Below are 25,307 nucleotides of genomic sequence, written 5' to 3'. Positions count from 1 at the left end.
GAAAAGCATGTCACAATTTGCTTTGTGACATCGGCCATTGGGAAGGAGAGCATTCTTCCATGGGGAGCTAAAACCTGACATCAGTCTACTTAGAAAGGTGTTTGTCAGGACACCTCACACTCCTGCACTTCCAGGTGATTGCAGTCCTCACTGAGTGTGAGAGTGGCCCATAAATAGGCTCAGGTGAAGTAGGAATGGCTAGGGATACATGTCTGATCTTCTGATCTGAGGTGAAATGAAAATACAATTTCTTAACACAGACTGTGCTTTTAAAATGCAAAGATGGAGTCTTTACTTTGTCGTGTCCTCATTTTGTCTTTCTTCACTGCGAATGACATGTGAGGTGGCAACCTCCCTATCGAGTATGAAGATCTGCAGATCATTAAGAAAGAAGACAGCTTTTCATTATTTATTTAGCCAGAACATACAGTCCATGAAATCTGTGGGTTGCAGACAGGGTTTCCATGGAGACTATTCTATATGAAAGAATGCCTGACCAGGCTGGAAGATTTGCTGTTACCATCACGAACCATGGCAACATTTGCAAATCCCACCACCATCTTGACTTTAAAAGTAATTTGCATGGTAAATGGATTATCTTCTCACTGTTCTGAAAATCTAAGGTCAAGCAAAAACGATGCCTATGTGTTTCAGTGCATTTCTACAGATTTTAATGTGACTTTTATTTTTGCTTTTGGTTTTTCTACCCAAAAGAGCTACAGAGCTGCCTGAGTTTGTTTCTCCTTTCTGCAATGACTAGAAATTGCGCTGATTTTCACATATGGTAAGTTAAACCCCAGAAATTACTCTTCATAAGGCTCTTTAGGAAATTCCTTGTCTTAAGTGGATCCTGCAAAAAAAAAAATTTCCTTATATATGCAATAGCCAGATGTGACTCTGGCTCTTGTACATGTACCCTTTGTGGGTTTTTACAAAGTGACAAGTGTTGAATATATTCTAGGTAGAAAGCTGAAAGATTGACTTGATGTTAAACAAATTGACAGATACCAGAATCAAGGGAGGAAGGAATGAGGACCAGCAGAAAGGGAGGAAGCAGAGGGCACATTTCTTTGGTCGTTGTCAATCCATTTAAAATATTTAAATTCAGAGAGCTACCCCTAGAAAATTGAAAGTAGGTTAATTCTCTACTTTGACCACTGCTATTCCCTCCTCATCTCCAGGCATAAGGTAAAAGCAATATGTAATCCTTACTGTTTTTCTATTTTGTTTTGTTTTGAACGAGCTGTCTGAGGCCTGAGTAACTGGAAGGAAGGAGTTGTCATCAACTGAAAGAGCAGGAACTTCCGGTGGGGCAAGCTGGGATAAAAGTTTAGAACTCTGTTTCGGACATGTTCAGATATTTGTTAGTCATGTAAGTAAAGATGTCAGGTAGCCTTTGGATTTCTGAGTCTGAGCAAGTCTTCGAAGAGATGAATGTACTTAGAAAACAGAAATACACCAGGCACAGAGCCCTGTGGCACTTACATTAAGAGCCAGAGCAAGAGAACAAACTAGAACAAAAGACTGAGAAGCAGAGCCACCTCACTGCCTCACCCCAGAGAGACCATTTGTATTCTTGTCCGGATAAATGGCATCTCTTGGAATTGTGCCGTTGATGGCCCATCTGAGAAAGCATGACCAGTGAGGCAGAATAAACATGAGGGTTTGATATTCTAGAAGCCAAGTGGGAAAAGCTTCAAAGAGTAGAAAATTATCAACCATGAAAAGAAGCGTGATGGAGGTAGAGACTAGACCACTGTAGTTTGCTTTGTGGAGGTCACTGATGCCTTTGACAAGAGCAGTTGCCACTGGTCAGTGGGGGGCAAATGCCTAATTAGAATGCGCTAAAGAGAAAACAGAAGAAGAATTGGAGAGTGGGATTATATAGATCATTTTTAAGTAGGCTTTTTTTTTTTTCCAAAAGAGAGCAGAGAAATAGGGCAGTAGCAGGCGAATTGGGCCAAAAAAGAATGATTTCTTTTAAATTATAAGTTGGAAGAAATAATAGACATAATCTATTGTTATTCCAGTAAGAGATATTATTATTATATATTCTTATATATAACATGTAATATTATCATATTATTTCCAGGGAGGAAAGATTGGTAATGTAGGAGCAGGGAGGGAGAACTGTTAGAGCGATGTCTTTAGTAATCAAATACAGTGCACAAATGACCTGATAGCCTTCAAATACAAGCACCCTCTGAAGAAGACAGTCACAGAGGACTGGAACAGATGCAGGTTAGTAGATGACCATGGTGATGGGACTCTGGATGCTTTGTGAGGTGTCACAGATTGAGTTCTCTGGTGGCAAAACTGAGATGAAGTTTAGAATAGTGCATGTGTATTAGGGATCAAAACCTATGGAAGGGAGAGGGAGGAAACAGGATTGGGTTGGAAGAAAAATTCAAAGTACAATGCATGCCGAACAAAGCCTTAACCAACTCGAGAGAGCGCTCTGAATTTGTCCCTCAGGGACGTTTATGCCACCCCCATTCCATTGTCCCTAAACAGACATTGGATTTGAGGTCCCTCTGGAAGTGTGCACTCTTGGGCTCTTGTTAGGTGAGGTGGACCCCACAGTAACTGCTTGCAGGGGAGCATAGCTGCTCCCAGTTCTCCCAGCAGCTGGGCTAATAGCTCTCTCGTTGAAGGGGGGGTGTGGAAAATAATCTCTATGTCCATTGCATAGAATCCTTTTTTTCAGAACAAAGAGGCAAGGAAATGGATACTTGGAAGTTAGGAAGGACGGTGAAATTGGGGGTGGGGGGAACAGAGAGGGCTTGCAGCTAGGAGAGGTGTGACGCTGTCACCCAGGTGAATGACCGGTGAATGGACTAGGGAAATTCAGAGCATTTCCAGGCAGCTTTAAGAGCCCATTTTATGTTCGGAGTTAGGAATTTCAAGCTATACCAGACAGTGTAGCGCTTTAGTTTTCTCTAATCACGTTCAACTGTGTATGTAGAAAAGAGTGAGAGAGTGAGAGAGAGGAAGAATTGAGAGATCAAACAGTCACTAGGGGGCCTGATAGTTGGATTTGCAGGCCATTTAAGGACCTTGTCTTCTTACTCTGAATGAGATGAGAAGTCATTTCAGGGTTATTTTAATCCTTCTTATTTGAAAAATAATATACATACAGGAAATTGCATAGAATATAAATGGACAGTTCATTAAATCATCACAGGTGATCAACCACAGAACCCTATCCAGGTCGGGAAACGGCATGGCCAGCCCCGTGAAAGGCCCACTCTTGCCCTCTCCCAGTGATTATTCCTTTCCTTGCTGTTAATGGTATTTACTCTCCTGACATTTACGGTATTACTTCCTTGCTTTTTCTTTTAATAGTTGTGCTATCAAACATTGTATCTGTAGAAACTAAAGATTAGGTTAGCTAGTTTTTACTTTTCTTTTTTCTTCTCATTAATGGAATCAAACAATATATGCTTTCTGTGTCTGGAATTTCTGCTCTACACTACATTTCTGAGATTCACTTATGCTGTTGCATTTCTAAGTTCAGCCAACCACAGGGTCAGACTTGGGTTTGGTTTTCAGAAATTTTAAGCCTGCAGCTATAGAAGATAGTCTTGTGGAGGAAGTTGTTTTTATTTCAGGACAACATAGAACTTTTCTGAGTCCATACCCAGATTGTGAGATTAGAATTTGCTTGCTTTCTTCCTTCCTTCTTTTCTTCCTTTTTTTTCTTTCTCTTTCTTTTTCTTTCTTTCTCTTTCTTTTTTCTTTCTTCTTTCTTTTCTTTCTTCTTTCCTTCTTCCTTCCTTCCTTCCTCCCTCCCTCCCTCTCTCTTTTTTCTTTCTTTCTTTCTTTCTTTCTTTCTTTCTTTCTTTCTTTCTTTCTTTCTTTTTGTTCTTTTCCTTTTTCTTTCTTTTTCTTTCTTTGTCTTTCTTTGTTTCTTCCTTTCTTTCTTTCAAGATTTTATTTATTTATTTGAGAGAGACAGAGGGTGCGAGAGAGCATGAGTAGGGGGGTGGGGGCAGAGAGAGAGGGAGAAGCAGACTCTCCACTGAGCAGGGAACCCAATGCAGGGGTTCCATCCCAGGACTCCGGATTACTACCTGAACCCAAGGCAGATGCTTGTGGCTCCTGGTGAGTTTAGAATTTAAAGCCCAGAGCTCAACTCCTCCTCTCTCCAAACCTTCAGGTATACTTAGAAGCAATCAACCCAAGGCAAAGTCTTTATTTTTTATAAAGTGTTTTATGGCAGCAACTACTTGATCACTTAAAAACTTTGTCTTCTCTGAACACAAGCTATTTAGTTGCTGCATGCCTAGGGCTACTCCTGTTTTATTGACCATGACAATGGGTCAATGTTACCTTTAAATCTAGTCAGAAAAATAACTCCAGATTCTTATCCTTAAAATTCTATTTCTTCTACTCAAATTCAATTCCATTCGAGGTTCAGTCAGGAAAATATAACCATTAAAAAAGTATTATGAGAATAAGAAGTGTTACTATAGAAATGAAAACATACACAAATGTGGAGGGAGCTGGAAACAGGAAGACAGGAAGAAGAGAGTTGAGAAATAATAGCAAGTCACTACCAGGACAGAGTTGGGATAGGTAGGAGCATGCAGGAAAACTTAATCTCTACAAGACCACCTTTTCCTTCTTTACAAAATTATATTAGTATTTCCTATCTCACAAAGGATTAAAACATATAAACCATGCAAAATATATCCCTTTTCTCAGAGACTAACACCTTACATAGTCACTCAAATCACAACCAGAGTGTTATTACAGAGGATTTCCCTTCTCAACCCAACCCCCTAACATTGCAAGTCCTTATCAATTCATTCTTCAAATTTCTATCATCCAAAATCATATCCCTATTTCAACTCCTAGTAAGTTTTCATCATCACTCTCCTACACTGCCGTCATCAATAATTTCCTGATCTGCCTCCTTCCATCCTTCCACTTCCTCCCTCCAACTCATTCTCCCAGTTAGTGGTATTTACAAGATATGGAAAAAAAAAAAAAAAGTCAGTAACCCAGGGTAAAACTCTGGGGTGAGAGCTCCCCATTAAGGCCCCCAGAGCTCTCAGTCATCTGGCTTCAGTTCCTTTCCAGCTTCTAGGATTGGTTTCCTCCATTCCAGCCATACCCTCTACATCCATCATACCTGTCTGCCTGCGGCTTCTAAACATGTTGACTGGTTTTACACTTCATAGCTCTTCTCAGACTTATCCCTTATATTGTAAGAATCAGCTCCAGAATCATGTCCTTTGTAAATTATTCCCCATTTTCTCCCTTTCCCCAATCCCTACTCAAGGTAGAATTGACCTCTCTCACCTCTATGTTCCCACCATACTCTGTACAAACATATACTTGTATGATACAGCATCTGGTACCCTTGTTTGTGTATTTCCAACAATTGCCCTCTAAGGGTTGTATCTCCAGCATTAAATAGATGACCAATAATAAGCACAGAACAGATGCTTATTAAATTAATGAGCAGTTGAAAGCTCAATGGCTTGGGATGCCTGGGTGGCTCAGCTGGTTAAGTATCTGCCTTTGGCTCAGGTCATGATCTCAGAGTCCTGGGATCAAGTCCCACGTCGGGCTCCCTGCTCAGCCAGGAGCCTGCTTTTCCCTCTACCGCTCCCCCTGCTTGTGCTCTCTCTCTCTCTCTGGCAAATAAATTCTTTAAAAAAAAAAGAAGAAGAAGAAGAAAGCTCAATGGCTCCATAACCCCAATTTCCACTCGGTGGTTAACCGAAAGAAATATTAACAGCAAATTATAAGTACTTCTCTATCAGTTGTTACAAGAGATTCAGAAGATTTGTGCTTCTATGGTTTTTCTTTTTTTCATATTTACAAATGAATCTAGTGCCATGATCTCAAGTGGCTTTCTCATCCTGAAGCCATTTTACAAAGTAGAGAAAATTTGGAGGGGAAAGCAAATATCTCCTAGAATACTAAGCCTTCTCTTCTTAATCTTTAGTTTTAAATTCTCTGGAAACCTTATATATATGTATATCATTCATTATTCTTTGCTATCTATAAGGTTTGCTCTCTGAAAGGTTTATTTATGGATAGAGCAGCATATATATAATCTTACTGGATGACCAAAATAGAGATCAGCCCAAAAACCCCACAGTAAATTTATCATTCTTTATTAATAAAGAATTTAATAGCCATATTTTGATATCATCTAAAATATGAATTTTAAGCATATTTTATTATCTTGAGGGAAAAAATCATTAATTTTGCTGTCAAAATGTTATCATTTCCACATTAGTGTTGATAGAGTATTATCAAAACAAGTTCCAAAAAACAAGTAAATCCGTTTTCTACTGATGTCTCTGGGCCATTTTTGAGGCACATCTGAAAATCTTTGCCAAGATAGATTTCTGATATCCTGAGAAATACTTTCAAGTTATTAAATAAAAACAATTATCACTAATACTGTGGCATTCATCTGGAATGAACACACATAAACCACTGTATTTTAGAAACACAAAGTAGAATCCCACAGGTTATGAATCAGCAAGAAGCATCTGGCAACAAGGTTGCAATTAACTGTCTCTTGAATACCATTTGTGTGCTCAGAGTACAGAGAGATGTGATCAAACAGTGCTGGTCCTCAAGGAAATTATACTTCAATATGGGAGATCAATACAATCAGTTACAATAAAACGTCATGTGTATTATGACAATGTGAGTATGAGAATTAAGCCTATTATTATATTTCATGTTGCATTCACAAAAATGAAACTTTTTAAATGAACATTTTGAAAGGGATAATGCTGCTTGACCACACTGGGAACAGTCTTTAAATGCCCACTCAGTTCAGAGAGCTATATGTAAAAGTATCTAGATACATTATTTGACTAAAAATTTATGAAAACTAAAAAAGTATACAACTAGCGTGACTGAATTCACATTTTAATGAGCAATCTATACATTTTCCTTTTCTGTAACAAAAATAAATTATACAACTTTAAGAGATAGTTTATTTGTAATCTTCCACATCCTCTGTCCTGAGGAAATGGGAGAGATGCCATTGCTGATTATGCCTGGCTGGTCTCATCTTGGCTTAATCTCCATTTTTCCTCCCAGAAATTTTTCTGGATCATCTTCTGTGGTCCATTCAGGTCCTTCCCTTTTCAGTTGTTCCTATGTATGGACATTTACAATATTTGTAGAAATGTCCTTAGACTTTGTTAATTTGGTCAAATTTCACCTCTCATCACAATATGCCTAGGATGAGCTCTGTAAAGTGGACATAGACGACCAAATTTGTTAAACTGAAGATACTGCCCCTTTTTAGTAGTGTAAGAGTGATTTCCTATCTAAAGTCTGAATTATAAAGAAATTCCTCATTGTGCAGAAACATACATGCTGGACATTTTCTAGACATCTAAGAATGTTAAATGTTTACTCCTATAGTCATTTGGAAGTTTTTCCTCTACAGCCATTTGAAACCCAACATTGTCTGAGACAATTATTTAAGTTGAGGTCTATAGATATATTTTTGCAGGTATAAAAATTCTGTAAGAAACTGAAAGGAGATTTGCATAGAAAGACATTTAGTTGCTTAACTCAGTGTTTCCCAAACTGTGGTCTGTGGATATGTTCTTGGAGATCCACAACTTTTTTTTTTTTAAGATTTTATTTATTTATTTGACACAGAGAGAGCACAAGCAGGGGGAGCAGCAGGCAGAGGGAGAGGGAGAAGCAGGCTCCCCGCTGAGCAGGGAGCCCGATGTGGGACTTGATCCCAGGACCCTGGGATCACGACCCAAGCCAAAGACAGACACCCAACTGACTAAGCCACCCAGGCGCCCCTCCACAACACTTTTTAATGAAAGGATTTGTGTATTACCAAATTTGAGAAAGATTTATACTGTTATTACTGTTATACCTGCTTCAAAAGGAGAAAACCTTTTGAAAGACTCTCTCTCCATCTTCTTTCTCTTCATATATTACTTAAAAACAAGATGAAATTCAAGAACCCTCTGTCCTAGAAAAATGTCCATCTCACAGGTTTTTAGTGGGTTCTAGAAAACTGGGGAACAAACCTCAGGTTAAGAACCACAAAGTCTACACTAAAGAACAGTATTTTCCTAACCTAATACAGAATATTTTAATAGTTCTTCTGGGCCCCATGATCTTCTCATAGATTGTCCTCTTAGCAAGACTAGAGATAGAGATCTCTTAGAAATGTTCACTACTATGAATTTCTGCCAGCTATCATCCATGACAAGTATTTCCCAAAATGTGTTCTGGTAAGTAATGGTACAGAGAGATGTTCTATGAAGAAAAATAAATATGAGAAGCAATGTATTTTATAGTCCATATATTACACTGGACCATTTGAAATGTCTTACTGTGTAGGGAATTTCATATGGTTCAAACTAACTGTATTTGAATGTGTTAATAGTTAATGCCTTGTTACTCTCTTTTGCCCTTAAATATTTTTCTGCTCATAACCTTGCCAAACAGAATTCATTTGAGCTCACGTTGTTGCCAATAAATATACTAGCAAGTATACTTGGTCAAAAACCAAACTAACACTAAAGAAAATTATTTGCTTTGAATGAATCAGCTACTAACACAGCTTACATAAATGAGCCTGACAGTCCCAAATCCTAAGATTAAACACTACATGATGCCTAGTCAAACAGATATGTGCAAGAGCAATGAGATGGGGGAGAGAGCAAATGATTTCCGCAGTACTCCTGTATGTTATGCGAGCACACAATAAACAGTTTTAAAAGCTGCAATAACAGGTTTTGCACAGTGTAGTGGCTATTGATACTGAGAGAACATTTAAGAAGCCACCATCATTTATTTATCACATTTTATATTCATCAGATAATACCTACAGTCAGACACCAGTACTTAAGGTACAGAGTTTCAAAGATTTTTTAAATGCCATGGCAATTACAATGGCTTGTTGATATACTGTAATTGAATGTTAACATCTCACTCTTTCCATTGTTGTAGAAAAATGTTTTTAGTACTTCTAGATATAATCTCAATTCTAAGAATATTCTATCAACCAGAAAAAAAAAAAGACTGCCATAAACTATGAAGGTTAACTCCTAAAGAGAAGCTACAAACAAATTTCAAGGAAGAATAATAAAGTACAACATATGATAAAGTCAATGTATACCAAAGCAAGAACTTCTCAATTGGGCCCCAGAAACTTAGAGTCTCCCCAGCCTCCGGGGACGTGAAGGGCCTGTGTGCAACCAGTCCATGGGGTTGTGATGAATGATCTCCAGATTACCCCAATGATGTGCATAAAAATACTATTTTCTAAGAGTGTCAAGGAATAAAAGATTGGGAAGCAACAATTTAATAAGAGGTACTGATGTGAAAATCAAGAAAACTAGGTTCAACTCCTTGTCATCCCATTGAGTTATCTTAAATTACTTAAATTGGAACCCTTAGTTAAGTTCCTCATTACCTGCTAAATGAGGACTAGTTTAAACTACTTCTAAGGCCTCTTCTATTTCTAAAATTCCATAATTTTCTTTGCATTTACATTTCACGAGGTAAAATAACATTTAGTGGTAATTTAATTAAAAGCTCTAAATTCAGTCATTCAATAAATACTTATTAAGCACCTAATCTGTGCCAGGCATGTGAGAATCTGGAAAATAGATATAGAAGACAGTGTCCTAATATGGGGTTACATCTACTTCATTGTGAATATTATATTTTATTATGAATAACCACTGTGTCCCTTTAATTAATAGTAAAGTCTACTGAATAATGCCTAAGTTCTAGAAACCTGTATAGATAATGAAAAGCTTGCCTATGCATAATTAATCAATGTGAACTTTATAGTCAGAACATCTACCAATATTGAGGAGTTTTCTTTTCTGTATCCTTATTTTATTTTTTTTTAAAAGAGTGGGGGCACCTGGGTGGCACTGTGGGTTGATGTCCAACTCCTGGTTTTAGCTTGGGTTGTGACCTCAGGTTGTGGAATCAAGCCCCGTGTCCGGCTGTGCACTTGGTGCAGAGTCTGCCTGGGACTCCCTCTCCCTCCGCTCCTCTCCACCACACTCTCTCTCTCTCTCTCCCTCTCTAAAGCACTGGGTGTTATAAGCAAACAATGAACCATGGAACACTACATCAAAAACTAATGATATAATGTATGGTGATTAACATAACAATAAAAAAGACATTTACAGTTACTGGTAAATTGCATTGACAATCAGAATCACTTTTCAAAGTATACATTTGTAAAAATAGTTTATTTTAAAGACTCTCAATAAGACTTCAACATCTTATTTTCAGATATACCAAGAAGACAATCGATGTGTTCAATATCTTTTAACCCATGATGAAAGTTGCTCCAGATCTATTAGACCTATATACATTGTTAAATTGAGCAGGGATAGGGAAAACATGGATTCAGTTTTAATTAAATATTACATAGTTAGATTTTCTCCTCCACAAAAGTGAAATTTTCATATGGATACAATTTCACAAAGATTACAAATATATATCAACTTACAACTGAAGGAATCATTTAGTATTTTACAATGTTAAAAATCTAGCTCCCTAACTGCTTTCTTAAAAAAAAAAAAAAAATTCTTCCCATATAATATAAAAAATCCAGATTTCTCCAGAAACGTATACAGTCACCTAGTAGTAGGATCCAAAATGGGAAGAAGTACTATCCCCAGAAGAGGGGGGTGGAGGCAGTGGTGGGGGGGGGGGGGGGAATGGAGTATGGTAAGGGAATTAATGGATGAGGTGCCATGTTAGGTGCAGCCCACCCCAGGTTTACAGATGCAGGTGGTGGAGGTGGAGGGAGTGGTGGTAGAGGAGGAGGGAGTGAAAAACTGTGCATGTCAAACACTGGAGGAGGAAAGGGATACTGTGGCATGATAGGATTCTCTTGTCTCTGAGGTGGAAATCCTGAAGTCTCCTGAAACACCATATGCTCGGAGTTATAAAACTGTGGCGATGGAGGCCTGCCGTGGCAAGGTCGAGGATATCTACCCCGGGAAAATCCTCGTGAGAATTCTCTGTTACGATATCCTTTTGAATGCTCTGAAGCAGAGCTATGAACATTCCAATTCTGATGTACTTCTGAAAAATTTTCACCTTTGAGTGAAGAAAAAAGCATAAAAACAAAATTAAAATTAATTTTAGTACATCAAAAAACACTGCTTAAAATTTCAAAAATGCCTTTTCTTTAACTTCTGGTATTGTCTTATGGTAACTTAAAAAGCATAAGGCTTAAAATTATCAATTTTTAATGAATCCAAAAGGCCAGAGGCTCAGGAAGGACAACAGATGTATCATCAGAAACCATAGAGGACAGAAGAAAGTGGCTCAACATTTTCAAGTGCTGAAAGAAAACTCAATCCAGAATTCTAAACGGAATGAAAATATCCTCAAGAAAAAAGGAAAACTAAAGATATTCTACAATGAAGAAAAACTATTAATTTATCTCCAGCAGATCTACACTGATAGAATGACTAAAGCAAGTTCTCTAAGCAGAAACAGTAAAAGAAAGAAACTTGAGACATCAGGAAGGAAGAACACGACAAAAATATGAGTAAATACAATAAAATGTCCTTCTTTGAATTTTCTAAATGTTTGATGGTTGAAGTAAATGTAATTGGTAACATGATTCTAATTGTATATATGAACTATTTAAGGCAATTCACATTATAAACTAGAGAAAATAAAGGGACATAAAGAGGTAAAGTTCTACACAAACTGGCAAAACAATGACACCAGTTGATTGTGATAAGTAACGTATATACAATTTAATACCTAAATTTAATAACTACTGAAAAAAATCATACAAAATGATACATTCAAAAACACTACAGATAAATCAAAATGGAATTCTAAAAAATGTTATAGTGCTGACAAGCAGTCAGATAAAAGAAAACAGAAATGAAAACCAGAGCGAATGAATGGAAAAGGGCAGACCAGCCCTAAAACATCAATAATTACATTAAATATGAATGGTCTAAATACATCAATTAAAACACAGGGAATGACTGGCAGAGTGGATTAAAAAACATAACCCAACTATATGTCTACAAAATACTCATTTCGAAGGATATAGTCAGGTTGAAAGTAAAAGGATAGTGAAAGCTACAACATGCAAACATTAATCAAAATAAAGGAGTAGTGGGACGCCTGGGTGGCTCAGTCGGTTAAGCATCTGCCTTCAGCTCAGGTCATGATCCCAGGGTCCTGGGATCGAGCCCCATGTTGGGCTCCCTGCTCAGTGGGGAGTCTGGTTCTCCCTCTCCCTCTGCCGCTCCCCCTGCTAGTGCTCACTATCAAATAAATAAATCTTTTTGTTTTAAAAAAAAAAGGAGTAGCTACATTAATATCAGATAAAATAGATTTCAGAACAAAGAAAATCATCAGAGAAAGAGACAAGAGAATTCAACAATATACATATAAAGAATTATACACTATGACCACCTCTGGTTTATTCCAGCGATGCAAAGGCTGGTTCAATATTTTAAAACCAGTGTAATCTCCTTAACAGGCTACCGACAAAAAATCATGTCATCTTATCATAGTACTGTCAAAATTTAACAGATTTTTTTTTTAAAAATCTCCAAAAAATAGGAATAGATGGGAATTTACTTGATAAAGAACATCTACAAAACCCCTATACCTAAATTATACTTAATGATGAAAAACAATGTTTCCTCCTAGGATCAAGAACAAAGCACATTTTATTCAACATAGTGCCAGAAGCTAGAGCTAGTAAAAGAAAGAAAGGGAGACAAAAAAAACCCCCAGAAACTGTGACTGAGTCACTCATACACTGGTCATGGGAATCCAACTACCACATAATCCAGCAATTATTCTTAGACATTGATCCCAGATAAATGAAAACCACCCACAAACAAAAACAGAAAGAATACTCTCCCTGTTTGCAACTGACATAGTTGGCTAAGCAGAAAATCTCAAAGAAAAAACTCCTAAAACTAGTGAGTTCAGCAAGGTCACAACATATAAGCTAAATGTACAAATATAAATTTTATTTCTATATTCTAGCAACAAAAACATGGACACTGGAACTAAAAATGCAAAACCATTTACAATGACTTGAAAAATTAAATATTTAGGTGTATACTAATGAAAAAAAAAACAGAATTTGTATTCTAAACATGACAAAATGCTGCTGAAAAGAACCAAAAATCTAAATTAATAGAGATGTATACCATTATTGCACAATGGAAGACTCAATACAGTTAATGTATCAATTCTCTCCAAACCAATAAACAGGTTTTACACGACTCCCATTAAAATCCCAGCAAGTTAAGAAGGAAAAAAAAAAAAAAAATCCCCGCAAGACTTTTGCCAATATAGAGAAGATTATTATAAAATGCATATGGAAAAGCAAAGGAACTAGAATAGCTAAAATAACTTTGAAAACTTTTAGGAAAAAAAACAGAAGAAAAAATCTGGAATGTAGGTCTAGACAAGAAATTCTGACTCCACAAAAGGAAAACAATAAATTAGGCTTCATCGAATTTAAAACCTTTTGTCCTGTAAATGGCCCTCTTGAGAGGATAAAAATACAAGTTACAGGCTGGAACAATTATGTACAAACTTCGTAACTCCAAGAACAAAAAAGCAGAAATATAGTTAGAAAATGGGCAAGAGACATGAACAAATATATCACTGAAGAAGATATGCAAATAGCAAATAAGGACATGGAAGGATGTTCAAAATCTTTAGCCATTAGGAAAATGCAAATTAAAATCACAATTAGATATCACTACACACCTATCAGAATGACTAAAATAAAAAAGTGACAAAACCAAATGTTGGTAAGAAAGCAGAGAAACTGAGTCACTCATAACACTGGTCATGGGAATCCAACTACCACATAATCCAGCAATTATTCTTAGACATTGATCCCAGATAAATGAAAAGCTGTATTCACACAAAAATCTGAACACAAATACATAAAACAACTTTATTCCTGTAACCAAAAAATGTTAACAACCCAGATGTCCTTCAACTCATGACTGGTAAACAACCAGTAGTATAGTCATACCATGGAATACTACACTCCTAAATGAAAAGAAACAAACATGACACATAAAACGATCTGGATGAATCTCCAGGAAATTATGTTCAGTGACAAAAGCCAATCCCTAAAGGTAACATACTGTGTGGCTCTATTTATGTAATCATTTTTGACACGACAAAATATATTATAGAAATGGAGAACAAATTAGTAATTGCCAGAAGTTAAGGAGGTGGGAGGGAGGGAAGTGGGAGTGACTATAAAAAGGCAACATGGGGGATCCTTTTCTGTGGTGGAAATATTCTGTATCTTGATTGTCTCAATGTCAATATCCTGGTTGTGATATTGTACTGTATAGTTTTACAATGTGTTACCATTTCAGGAAAGTGGGTAATGGACATGCAAGAAAATCTCAATTATTTCTTACAACTGTGTGTGAATCTATAAAAAGTTTAACTTTTTTTAAAGTTTCCTTTAAAATTTGAAAGGCATAATGAATGGAAATGCATGTTAAAAAATAAAATACTTTGATTTAGGTATTAAGTACCCTATCATTTAATTCTAAATATGGAAGCAAAGAGGTTTCTTAAGGAAAAAAGTGCCTATATGCACAAATGACTAACAAGGCTTAGTTTTACCCCTAGAAGCCATTTTTACATACTTAAGCTTGAAAAACTAACACTGAATATCCCTCATGACTCTCCTCTGCCATATCTCGTATTGTGTAAAGCCTCCTATGTTAGATGAATGCCACGAGGTAAAGAGAGATCCCACATGTTTCCTTCAATTTTATTAGTTATCGACTTATATAAATGTTAAGTGAAGATAAAAAATTACTATATATTGCATTTACTCACTTGATTCATTAGATTCAGACTTGAATTTTTTCCGGCCCTGAATCTGAGATTTTTTCCTCTGTTTGGCTTCTTTTTCCTTTTCATCATCACTGAAATCTAAGGCCTTGCAGAGGAAAAATATAATTACGTCAAATGGATTTACCAATTCATTGGTACATACTTGGAAGTGAGAAGGATAGGCCTATTATTTAACACTGACCCTGAAAGAGTATTACTTTTTGATATGTAGTATTTTCTAGTAATATCTGAATTAACTATTTATGACTCTTAATTAACACAGGCCAGAGTACTCAAGGCTTTTCTTTTTCCTAGAAAGTTTTGGATAGATAATTCTTTTTTTGCACAGATAGGTAACTTTAAAAGGCCAATCTTTAACAACCTTCAGATATGGGTATTCCCTAGCTAGAAGACTGACTTCAAGCTTGAGTCAAGAATGTCAACAATGCTAAAGGGAAGAACAGTTAGGAACATGCAAATAACATCAATGATCAGAACTAATACAAAAATAGAAGAGAATGTTTTATCTTTCATTCATTCAAAAATTTATACATACCCATTATATGACAGGCACTGTTCTGAACATTCTATAGGTATTAATTCTTTTAATAATATAATGTCAAGCATAGTAAGGGCTGTAAATAAATAAAGCAAAGTAAGGAAAGAGAAAATCACTGCAGATGCAATTTAGACTGGGCTGCAGGGAAAGGCTTAGATAATATCTTTATCTTTAAAAGATAAACTCAAGATAAATCTCTAATGATGAATTAGCAGTGAATAAAGGAAAGGAAAATTTCAAGGAGCGGGAATATGTGCAAAGGCAGGGCACATTTGAGACATGAAACTGGTTTTGTAAAGCAAAGCAAAAGCTTCTTATATAGTGAAATCAGATATGATAAAATTGGAGAATAAAGAACTTTATGTCCCAGTCACTGGGCATGTCCTAAGAGCAGGAGGAAAGTATTAAAGGATTTTAATTGGCATTGTTTTAGAGATTGCTTCGGCAATATTTTGCTATCACCTCCTAAAGTCAGAAAAAAATTCACATGTTTCTTGTATACATATTAAATTTGCACTGAGACACATTTATTCAACTACAAATTATATATTCATGTATTAAAAATGAATACCAAAGTGAAGAAGATGCATGCCTATACATAACCTATGATTAACGTCAGGCAATAATTCTATACTACAAAATTTCATAATAAAATAAACTTTAAAATCTCAAAGAGTTTTCCCCTATTACAGAATTAAAGGACATTCAGTCAACTACTTCAAAAACAAAGACAAAAACAAAATAAAACACACCATGAAGTATGCTGGGATTTAATTTTAAAATTAACCACACATATTTTATAAACAACATTACCATAATTAGCAACTTCAAAGCTGAGGTCTAAAACAACAGAGATGTATTAGGATACTTTCATTTCACAAGAAATATGTTTTAAGACCTTTGTGAATTTTCTCAAATACTTTAAAAACATGTAACCTCAGTAATTACTGAAGATGACCTAAACATAACTAAGAACATTAAGGGAACCTTCAGAGCCTTAACAGAAATCACATGTATATTCAACATAAATTAGAAAACATAATCCCATGGCATTGTGGATACTAAACTAGGATCACTCACTGGTTAAGTGAACCTGTAAGTCAGCGTTACCTGATTCATGCCTCAGCAAAATTAGAAATTAATATGAATCTTCAGCACTGCTTGAGAACATCTAAAATGAATGAAGTTAAATCTACAAACCCAATAAATTTATATACTATAAAACTTCATCAGAATTCCTGAGTATGTTTAAAAACTCTCACTTATAATTATATTTTCCCCTATAGTGTATATATTCATACGATTTCCAAGAAATGTATATACTTATTGCTGCAATTTTTATATTTTAATAACTTAAAAAAAAAAAAGAAAATCTCCATGGAAAGTTAAATAACCCTACAGATTATTCCTGACTATTCCACATCTCTAGAAAAACTGTACATCAAGTTACTTGAGACATAAAATTAATCTTGCTGGGATGGGTTAGCCTGGTGATGGGTATTAAGGAGGGCACGTACTGAATGGAGCATTGGGTGTTATACGCAAACAATGAATCATGGAACACTACATCAATAAATAAATAAACAGGGAAAAACAATCTTGCTGGCATGGATTCAAGAAAGAAAATTAAGAATCCTCTTTTTAGGAATGTAATTATATTATAAAAACTGGAGAGGTAGGTAGATTCTAATGATTTTGTACTTCCAAAAGAAAGGCAGCTTATTATAGGCACCATTAAATGTATTCATGTCCCATACGGTTAATATATTAAAAAATAAAATTTTTTAAAATAATGACAATTCTGCCTTTACCAGATGTCAACAAAACTGATTTTTAAAAATAGGAAATTACAAGGAAAATAATAAACTGGTACTTATTAAAATATGACTGAAAATATTTTTTTTTTCCTGCAATGATCAATCAAAAACTCTTACTGAGGGATATAAAATAGTCATCTGGGAGAAGGGGAGAGTACATGCTCCCACAGATGGCAGTATGACTGCCAGGCAGCATGAAAAGACCTCCTTTTTTTTTTTTTTAAAGATTTTATTTATTTATTTATTTGACAGAGAGAGACACAGCAAGAGAGGGAACACAAGCAGGGGGAGTGGGAGAGGGAGAAGCAGGCTTCCCGCCGAGCAGGAGCCCGAGGCGGGGCTCGATCCCAGGACCCTGGGATCATGACCTGAGCCGAAGGCAGACGCTTAACGACTGAGCCACCCAGGCGCCCCATGAAAAGACCTCCTTAAGGTCAAGATGAATTTATAAAATTAAGTTCTGAGGTGCCTGGGTGGCTGTGAGTTAAGCATATGCCTTCAGCTCAGTTCATGATCTCAGGGTCCTGGGATCGAGCCCCACTTCCCCTTCTCCCTCTGCCCCCACCCCCTCACTTGTGAGCGCACACTCTCTCAAATAAATAAATAATCTTAAAAAAATTAAATCCTGCTTTACTTCCTAAAATATTATGTAAAGAGATTTATACTTACTTCTGGTGGTGGTTCCTGATCATTCTTCCATGATGCATCCGATCCCCTATCCCTAGAAAGAGAAAGTTAAAAGAAAACATGAAGTACTTAAGATTCTGTGTTTATAACTCAGTAGTATAGAAAATAAGTAGAAGACATGAGCTCAATCCTTAATTTTATAATATACATGAAAATAAGAGCAAAAAATAAACGACCATGTATATGTTCTTCACCTTGTTTCAGAAGATGTGGGAAGCTCCTAAGAAAAACACAAAATCTGGACACATATAAAATATTAGGACTGGGGGAATGAGAATGAGAAGCCAAGACTATGGTGTGCAGAGGAAATTGGCTTTGCAGTTCATAAGCATCTCTAGATGCTATGACTTTGACTGATACTTTCATGATACCTGAGCTCAGTTCATAAAGCTCACCTCAACAAATGCTTATTCTACACCAACTATAGGTCAGACACACTGTTTCAGGTGCTAAGGACACAAAAATGACCAGGAGGCATTCCCTTAAGATTTTACAGGTTTAACGGTAGAGGTAACAACATGAAATTCTTCTTCCTCTATTTACCTGAGGAATATCAACAATATTCCATGAGTAACCAAAGCTTATTCCAACAGTATTCCTCAAAGCAGAGAGGGTGGAATAAAAGCTATCTCATTTGGTAAGGAGAAAGAATTCTGAAGAGTCTGAAAGACAGTATAATCACAAGCACTAACTACTTTTAGTGGAAAGTTTTATACTCTACAATGAACAAAAATACATATATTATTAAGTATGACTATGATTTCTGAAAGCTCACCTTTATCTTTTTAATCTTTTTGATTTTGTAAGTTTGACAGTATCTTGTTACTCGGTTACATTAAAATATTATAAAATATTAGGAGTAGACGTTGTCCTCACTGCTTTAAACTAGATCCCAAAAACAAATGAGATTCTCAGGATTTAATTCATTAAAATCATTAATATATTAAACCACAATCCATAAAAACCAATGTACAGATGTCAGTGGGCTGGCAGAATAGGAATATCATTAAGTCTGCTCTAAAATTTTGATTCAGAACTTTTGACACTGTACATGGGGCATTATCAATGATTTTTCTACAATCAAAAAAAAAAAAGCTTACTCGTTAATGACCAGTTTACACCTATGCATTTAACATAGCTCCAGTACTCCTTTTTGCATATATGCCATCACACGGCCTATGGGGTTTAAAGACATAAATGGGGAAAGTTCCCCAATAGCGCATTTACCACAGAAAATCAAAATCTACTAAAGAAGAGATCAAACAACATTTCAAAAAGCACTTTCAACAAGAATAAGTTCATGGGAAGCTAAAATTAAAATAGCCTTACAAGAGGTGGATAAACTAGAGGAGGTGACCTTCTCTACCTCAAAGGCAAAGTACTCTACTGAGTGCCCATGCAGACACCAAATTGCAGTCTAGAATAAAAAAAAAAACTTTGTTAAATGGGGCTTCTGCTGGGTGGGCCTAATTTCCCAATTTAGTTTATTGTTTCTTTGCAGGAAAAAACTCTTATTCTTGCAAATCAAGAACACAGACTTCTCTTGTTTAAAATCTATTTAATAAATGTCTTTAGAGAAGCTTTTCAAGTTTATCTGTTTTAAGCTAAAATATTTTTGTTAAAAGCCGAAAAATCACATATCCACAGCAACATCCTAATATTTAAAGCAGAATGAAATGCCACCTATTTAAGGCATGATTTTAAAACACGATTTTTCTACTTAATTTACCTTTCTTTTCAGCGATTACTTAGAAAAATCAACCTTACCAACCTGAAGAACTTAGGCAAAATGTTCCTCAGATAATTATGTGGATTCTTAAGCATGAGTTTAATGAATTATGATAAATGAAATTCAGAGACTTGATTTAATATATAAGTGCTTTAGAGATTTTACACCATGCAATGGGGACTAGTACTTTTGAGGTAGCAGTAAGGCTACTCACTGACTGAAGTTCCCCTCTCTGTTCTGCAAAAAACACATTCCTACTGCTTCAACTACACTTCAAGTTTCCCATCAAAAGACAGCTAGACCTAAAAGGGAGTTGTGTGTCAAACTGAGTGCAAAATCTTTTTAGATCCCCACCCTTCCCCCTATCTTTCTTAGTGTTTCTTCCACTCCTACTAATTTTACAATATTTTTAGTGGCTCATATTCATTACATCTTTCCAAAGCATTCAACTTTTTTTTTTCCTGAAAAAACTATTCTACTTGAACCATATACCACTGATTTATCAAAAATAAATTATATGATTATAATAACAAGTTCAACTGATATAAGCAGCTTTACAGCTAACACTTAGCAACACAAATAATACATGGAAAATGCACAATTAATGAGTAGCATAAACATGCAGAAATATTACTACCCACATGTCACAGGCATCATTTAGCATCCACAAAATGGAAAGCAGTAGTTTGTTGGTTAAATCAACCCTGTTTAGGGGCGCCTGGGTGGCTCAGTCGGTTAAACGTCTGTCTTCGGCTCAGGTCATGATCCTATGGTCCCAGGATCGAGCTCCACATAGGGCTCCCTGCTCAGTGGGGAGTCTGCTTCTCCCTCTGCCCCTCTCCCTGGTTGCACGTGTGCTGCACATGCACCCTCCCCCCCAAAAAAATAAATATAAATTTAAAAAATAAGAAAGAAAGAAAGAAAGAAATCAACCCTGTTTATCAACTTGATTCACAACTTTTTAGGGGCATATTTTTGTTCTCTCTTCTATAAATTTACAATCTATAAGCAACCAGAAATTTATTAATTTCTTTTTCTTGAGAATTACCAAGTTTTATTAAACAGTTAAGCCTATAATGAAATCCAAGGAATAATTCTATTTAAAATGGAAATGAATTCTTTTTAAGTGGTAATACTAATGCTGAAGTAGCATGTTTATAAAAAAAAGGTATGTCATGGAAAAAAATATGAATTAGAATTCAGAAACTTTATATGGCCTAAATGTAGTCCTACTAGTTGATTATGTCATTTTGGGTAAAAGATAAAAATCATCTCTACCTGTAAAATCTGATAACAAATTGTAGCTTTCAGAGATGTTATTAGGAAAATAAATGAATGCTTTGGAACACAGATACTTAACAAGAAACTACCTTCACTGAAAATTATTCGTAAAATATAAATTAAATAAGCAGACAACAAGTAACGTGTCAGTAACATACTTACTGTTTAAGTTTTTCTGTGAATATGTACTGGGTGAAGTCTTTCATTGATGGAGCAAAATACATAGTATCCTTTATTTTAATACCTTTACTCTCAATGTGCTCTGAAGAATTAAACCGTAACACATAAAATGGATGTGCGACAGGTCCAAATATCTCAAATATCTATAAAACAGAAGAAACGTAAAGACCTTTAATATGCAAAATAATAACTCAGAAAGTAATTTTTAAAAAATTGATAATTGTTATAACAAGGTAATTTTGTCATGTCAGAATAAAATTGTATTTATATTTAAGTCATTTTTGCATACTCACAGTCTTCATATTTTGATTATAAATGCATCAACTCATTCCAGATTTCCTTTTTATGAGAATTTAAAGCAAGTGTAGCAAATTTGTTAATTGCTAAATTCAAATCATCTTGGTGGTGTATGAATTAGAGACAAATTATGAAGTTTTTTTTATCATTCCTCATTTAAGTTGTAAAGTATGAAGAATCACAATGGGTAACTTTTGAGAAATAAAATGCTGTCACTTGGGATCTTATAACACGAAACTTAAAAGCAAGCTTCTGCTTTAGTGGGTATTTAATCATTTCTGCTGTTTCCATACAGTAGTTAACATTTTTCATAAAATTAAACCACAACTGTTTCTAATTCAAAACTTAGAAAAGTAGATTTGAACTTGAAGTTGCTTATTTCTCAAAAACCAAAGAAGCTTATACAGCCTTTAACTTTTATATAAAGGAACTGCTTTTAGTACAGACACATTTTATTTCTGAAAATGTTTTGTGAATGATTAAAGGAAGCCTCTTGTTTTCAAACTCTTCTCAAATACCTAAATTCTTTGAAAAATGTTTCTGATAGTAAATATATGTATGCTATAGAAACCAGACCATGACCAGTGTCAGTGTTCAACTTTTCTAGTCTTCTAATTCTTTTCTTCTGAGACCACATTATGGTTTTGTATACTGTTCCCTTTTAAAAACTAAAGTTGCATTAAGTTTTTCCATGTTATAAATATTCTTCGTAAGTATAATTTCAGTAGCTATATCAATAACTCCTTTATAGATCTGGCATGATTTAACTTGTCTCATAAATAAGCACATTTAGGGAGCTTCCAATTTGTTCAATATATAATAAATGATGCCCTGATAAACATGCTTTTATGTAAATTTCTATACTTTAGGTTTCCCAAAAATCTATTTGTAAGGGGTGGAATTATTGGAGCCAAGAGTATGATTATTATTAAAACTCTGGATATAAATTACTAAATAATTTTCCAAATAGCTTGGACCATTTTAAACCAAGTGTACTGAAAATGCCTGTTTTAGTACATTATCAGCTCTTCATTTTTGATAGTAAATATTCTCATTTTATTCTCTTTAAGTATACTATTCAGGATTTTTATTAATTTTCAGTGAGGCATAAAACAGTTCACCTATCAGGGTACCAATATTCTGAAGGCAATGAGTACCCCGTACCCCCAAAACAACTAGTAGTATTCAATACAATTAAAATGCCAACATATTCTGAAGCAACACTAATAGCATAATTTTTTTTTTTAATTTTAAAAGAAAACAGCAAATTTGCTTTGAGGGATTTAGATACAAAGAGTAGACCTCGAAGACCTCTTCCAACTAGAACTGCAAAGGACAGAGGATATACCGCAACACCACTCTTACTGGTTCACATTACATAAAGTAATGGATTATCTTGTCACTTTTTAAAAAGTCTTAAAACAATTCTTTTTTAAACTCCTTTGATAAATAGTGACAAATCTGATTCTTCAAGTTTGGACAGGGATAAAAAATTTGTTTAGAAAAATTTCCCATAAAGATATAATAATCACGGTTAGCAACCTGGTACATAAAGCTGTTCCCCAATGATTGGTTTCCTGGATGAAATAATTCCAGTTCCTAACTGAGAAATGATTTCACTAGAGAAATGCCTGAATAGCTTCAGGCTTACACAGAGACTGGTTTGAACTAAAATGTAAGTGACATTCAAAATGCCTTGATAAAATCAAAGCATACTTGGTTGACTATTCTTAAGATCTCAAGTGTTAATGAGTTATACCTAATGATAAAATCATTACAAGGTTTTAAGTAAAATAATTCCACATACAACAGGTAACAGGAAGCTACTTTAAGGAATCCATACATGTCTTACACCAAAACTGAGAAGTATTTATGCTCCTACCTCGAATAGCCATGGAACACTTGACTGAGTTGACATAAGCAATTTAGCTAATCCAGAGTTACAGAAAAAAAGGTTTAACAATATTTTAAATTACTATAAGCTAAAAAGTATAGATTTTAGATCGGCTAATACCTGAGAGCTAAACTCTGAAGAGCAACCTCAGACAAAGTAGGGGTCGGGCCAGCCCACTTCATCTCATAGTTTCATTAAACCTTGCATCCTGGCTCACTCTTCAGACCTGCCTTTGCAGATTCTGCAAGTTCCAAACTACCTGACTACAGATAAAAGGAAAGGAAGGAATATGGCTGAGACAACAGTGTAAGGAACAAAACTCAGGATATCTAATGTCTTAAGATATTTACTTTAAGGTAGGCAAGAAGCTTTCCTTATACTTTAAATAACAGTATATATCCCGTAGAAATACTCATAAAAATTTAATCCAACTAATGTTTTATACTTGCCCTGTCATTTGAAAGGTAGTTTTCAGTGTCTTTCCACTTGGCTCTAGCTTATAATACTTACCATCTCTTATTCAAAAGCAGTATCTTTCTGCTAAAAGACCTCAAAGGATTCTTGTCACACAGAGAGATCACAAACACATACCACTATCACATTATACAGATACAGTATAAGGTCTATTAGGAAAAAAACTGACAAGCAGAGAAGTAAATTCATTCCCCCAAATTCTCATTTCATAGCATAATCTAGGCTTAGGTGTTCTGTATGCTGCATGGCCAAAGTTCTAGCGGCTGGAGACCAGCCTGAGTCAGCTGGCTAGACACGCGCAGAGAGCACTCCAAGAGAGAGAATAAGCTGCACTCTCCCATCTCCACACACACACACATTATATACTTATTGGTTAGCCTAAGAGGGACGAAGTAATCCTAGTTTCTACAGGTAACGAGAAACAGATCAAAGACTCTCCAGGCCCAGGAATAATGGTGAAGACTGTGCAAATGGAGAGCCAAGATCTGCATACTTCTGCTCTGAGAACAGCCTTCAAAGAATGCCATTAACAAAGGCCTTATGGTTGTTCCAGCTGAGCCACTTTTTGGCTAACCTACCAAAAGGGGAAAGGGGGAAATGAACCCCTCACAGCCATTCAGAATTACCTCTTATCAATCACTTTACACTAATCACTGTGTGTTACTATTACTTCACAAGTTGCTGAGGGAGGAGAAAATAAACCACTGTATCAAAATAATACAGAATTTCAGAAAATCAACACATACTACCAACCAAGATTGTAGTATATTCTTTTTAAAAAAGATCAGTAAAAATTCCGGCCCAACTCTAACAAACACACTGAAAACTAATGAAAAACGAGTAAGTAATTCATGTTATATAGGGATAATAAATTGCACAGGTTGGTCAATTTTTAAATCCCCTGATAAAGAGCTAAACATTCAAAATAAAAATTCATTCATCATTTATCAAGAGTAACTAATCATCATTAGGATTAAAGGGCAAAAGGATGAAACACAAATCCAAGGTTACCTCCCTTAAATCAGTGGGTAAGGGGGAGGAAGGTGGAGGGAAATGCATCAGACATATTAACTAGGTTGTAAACTCAACTTTGTTCCTTTTTAAAACTGTGATTTTTGAGTAAATGGGGATAATTCCACTTGCTTGGAGTTTCAATGAATTTAAAAAGATACACAAAATATGTATCACTGTGGCTCATTATTATTGTTGAAGAGCAGAGGGAAAAGAAAAGATGTACAAAGGTTTGACACCGAAGGTAAAACTAAATCAGTATGTAGGTAAGATCTAAAACAGATTCAATTTCATTTTCTGGTCACTGGTTTGTTTAACTGATAGTCCCAACCCTCCCCACCCCTGCACCATTACTTTGGGGAATCATGTCAAGGCACTTAGATGTATAATGAAATATTTTTTAAAGGCTTGTCACTTCTTGAATTTACAAAGCTCTCTATGTAAAATTTAGAAGTAGATTTAATTTTTTCCTCTAGACTTATGTCACATAACTAAAGTTAGAGGCAAAAATGTTACACTTTT

At 35.4% G+C, this 25,307-nt stretch overlaps 1 protein-coding gene across 1 annotated transcript in view; it reads right to left on the bottom strand.

The window, feature by feature from the left end:
* Positions 1 to 10,219: 10,219 nt before the first annotated feature.
* NAF1 (nuclear assembly factor 1 ribonucleoprotein) overlaps positions 10,220 to 25,307 on the bottom strand; it is a 39,048-nt gene continuing 23,960 nt past the window's right edge. The window contains exons 5-8 of the mRNA XM_021698876.2: positions 21,092 to 21,252; positions 17,902 to 17,953; positions 14,860 to 14,962; positions 10,220 to 11,088 (exon numbers count right to left, since the gene is read on the bottom strand). Of these exons, the coding sequence (XP_021554551.2) occupies positions 10,655 to 11,088; positions 14,860 to 14,962; positions 17,902 to 17,953; positions 21,092 to 21,252 (750 nt within the window). The 3' untranslated portion in view covers positions 10,220 to 10,654. The remainder of the gene's footprint in view (positions 11,089 to 14,859; positions 14,963 to 17,901; positions 17,954 to 21,091; positions 21,253 to 25,307) is intronic.

This window comes from Neomonachus schauinslandi, chromosome 2 (assembly GCF_002201575.2).
Source record: "Neomonachus schauinslandi chromosome 2, ASM220157v2, whole genome shotgun sequence".
Taxonomy (NCBI): Eukaryota; Metazoa; Chordata; class Mammalia; order Carnivora; family Phocidae; genus Neomonachus; species Neomonachus schauinslandi.
The sequence above is the reverse complement of the archived record's forward strand: the minus strand, read 5'-3'. Positions and strand labels throughout refer to the sequence as shown.